Source organism: Sinocyclocheilus anshuiensis, unplaced genomic scaffold, assembly GCF_001515605.1.
Source record: "Sinocyclocheilus anshuiensis isolate Anshui unplaced genomic scaffold, SAMN03320099.WGS_v1.1 scaffold183, whole genome shotgun sequence".
Lineage (NCBI taxonomy): Eukaryota > Metazoa > Chordata > Actinopteri > Cypriniformes > Cyprinidae > Sinocyclocheilus > Sinocyclocheilus anshuiensis.
The window spans coordinates 3584707-3586453 of record NW_015548309.1 but is presented as its reverse complement, the minus strand read 5'-3'; the positions used below and the strand labels follow the sequence as shown (position 1 = coordinate 3586453).

The following is a 1747-nucleotide window of genomic DNA, read 5'->3' as shown; positions in this document are numbered from 1 at the left end:
ATAAAGCAATAACATGTAGTTAAATGAAATTTTCCAACAAGTAGTTAAATTAAAGTAACAGTAAAGACCTGTTTTTTTGTTTTTTTTGTTATAAGAGATTTTCAAAGAATTTTGAAAATATTTATCATAAGTTTCACAAAACAAATTAAGCAGCACAGCTGTTTTTAGCATTGATTATAATAAGAAATAATGCTTTATAAACACCAAATCAGCATATTACAATGATTTCTGAAGGATCACGTGACTTGGTGAACATGAGACTTCTTTCAAAGTCTTTCTTTCTTTTTCTCACTATAATGTTTCTCACTCTGGTCTTTTCTCTCTCTCTTGTCCCGACCTCCCACCCTTTTTCATTACAGATCCAGTTTGCAGACCAGAAGCAGGAGTTCAACAAACGTCCCACCAAGATCAGCCGCAGGTCTTTGTCTCGCTCCATCTCACAGTCTTCTACAGACAGTTACGGCTCAGGTATGACATTGTACAAGCACGAATACCCACTGTACAGTCACACGTGCACATCCTGTTAAACCTCAGTCAGATGGGCTACATAATGTGTTACCATACGTCAAGGGTCTAATGCAGAGTGTCAGGTGAAGTCATGTGAACAAAGGCTTTCCTGTGTGGGTTCTCTGGCAGGCCTCTTTAAGAGGATTACATTGATAAAGGAGAGTAGATTGTAGGTAGGGAAGTAAAATCTACATTCCTGCAGGGCTGTCTTAGGACTGTGTTCATGGAGAAACAGATACACACATCTACATATTTTTTTTTCTTTATTATTCCCTTTTTCAGCTGCCTCGTACACTGACAGCTCCGATGACGAAACCTCTCCCCGCGACAAACAGCAGAAGAACTCCAAGGGCAATGCAGACTTCTGCATTAAGAACATCAAACAGGCCGACTTCGGACGCAGGGAGATCGAGATTGCCGAGCAAGGTTGGAAGGGCCCTGTGTGTCTTAATGTTCATGTGCCGACAAGCTATAACTGTTTACGAGCGGGACGGCTGATTGTGCAATGCCGCTCACTCTTTGTGTTGTCCGCAGGCCTGTCAACATATTAAGCTGCTGGTATTTGTTTGTGTGAGCTCAAGTGAAGCATGTTTTGATGTCCTTCCTGTGCTGCTGAGGGGGCCATATGTTCAGTGTGTGCTGTGAGACAGCAGGGCGCCCCCTTCAAGCCCCTCATAACCACATGGCCAAATACTCCAGTGTGCACTTACACACAGCCTGTGTCAAATGTAAAAAAATTTAAATGAGAGTACGTAGGGCTGGGCGATTTTTCCGGTTTAATCGATTAATTAGAATTTAATGTTTTGCCGTGATTTTATTTTGTATAAATCGAGGAATCGCGATTTTGAATAGAAATATTATCAAATGCTACAATTAGACACTGACAATATGCCAATCATAACAGTAAAGAGAAAAGAACGATCCAACCGCATGGACAAGGAATTTGACTTAAAGGTCCCATATTGTCAAAACTGAAATTTCCTGGCTTCCCACCGTCCCACTCTCCTTTTGCCAAACCCCCAGACAACATCACGTCCATGCTATTGCTGAGTAACAACAACACGGAAACAAGTCGAAAAGGTTAACTTTAACCACGAAATCAGATCGGCCGACCAGTACCGTTACACTCTCACTCAAAAGATGGACGATCTGATAGGATTGTTACTATGAGGTGGATCACATCTAACGTGTATAGTAAAGACAAACTCACCGTGTCTATCTAGTCATGATGAAGATGTAT

General features: G+C 41.4%; 1 protein-coding gene across 1 annotated transcript in view; it reads left to right on the top strand.

Moving 5' to 3' along the window:
• LOC107656398 (putative adenosylhomocysteinase 3) overlaps positions 1-1747 on the top strand; it is a 43305-nt gene that overhangs the window by 30625 nt on the left and 10933 nt on the right. Inside the window, exons 2-3 of the mRNA XM_016444256.1 lie at positions 360-468; positions 790-933. Of these exons, the coding sequence (XP_016299742.1) occupies positions 360-468; positions 790-933 (253 nt within the window). The remainder of the gene's footprint in view (positions 1-359; positions 469-789; positions 934-1747) is intronic.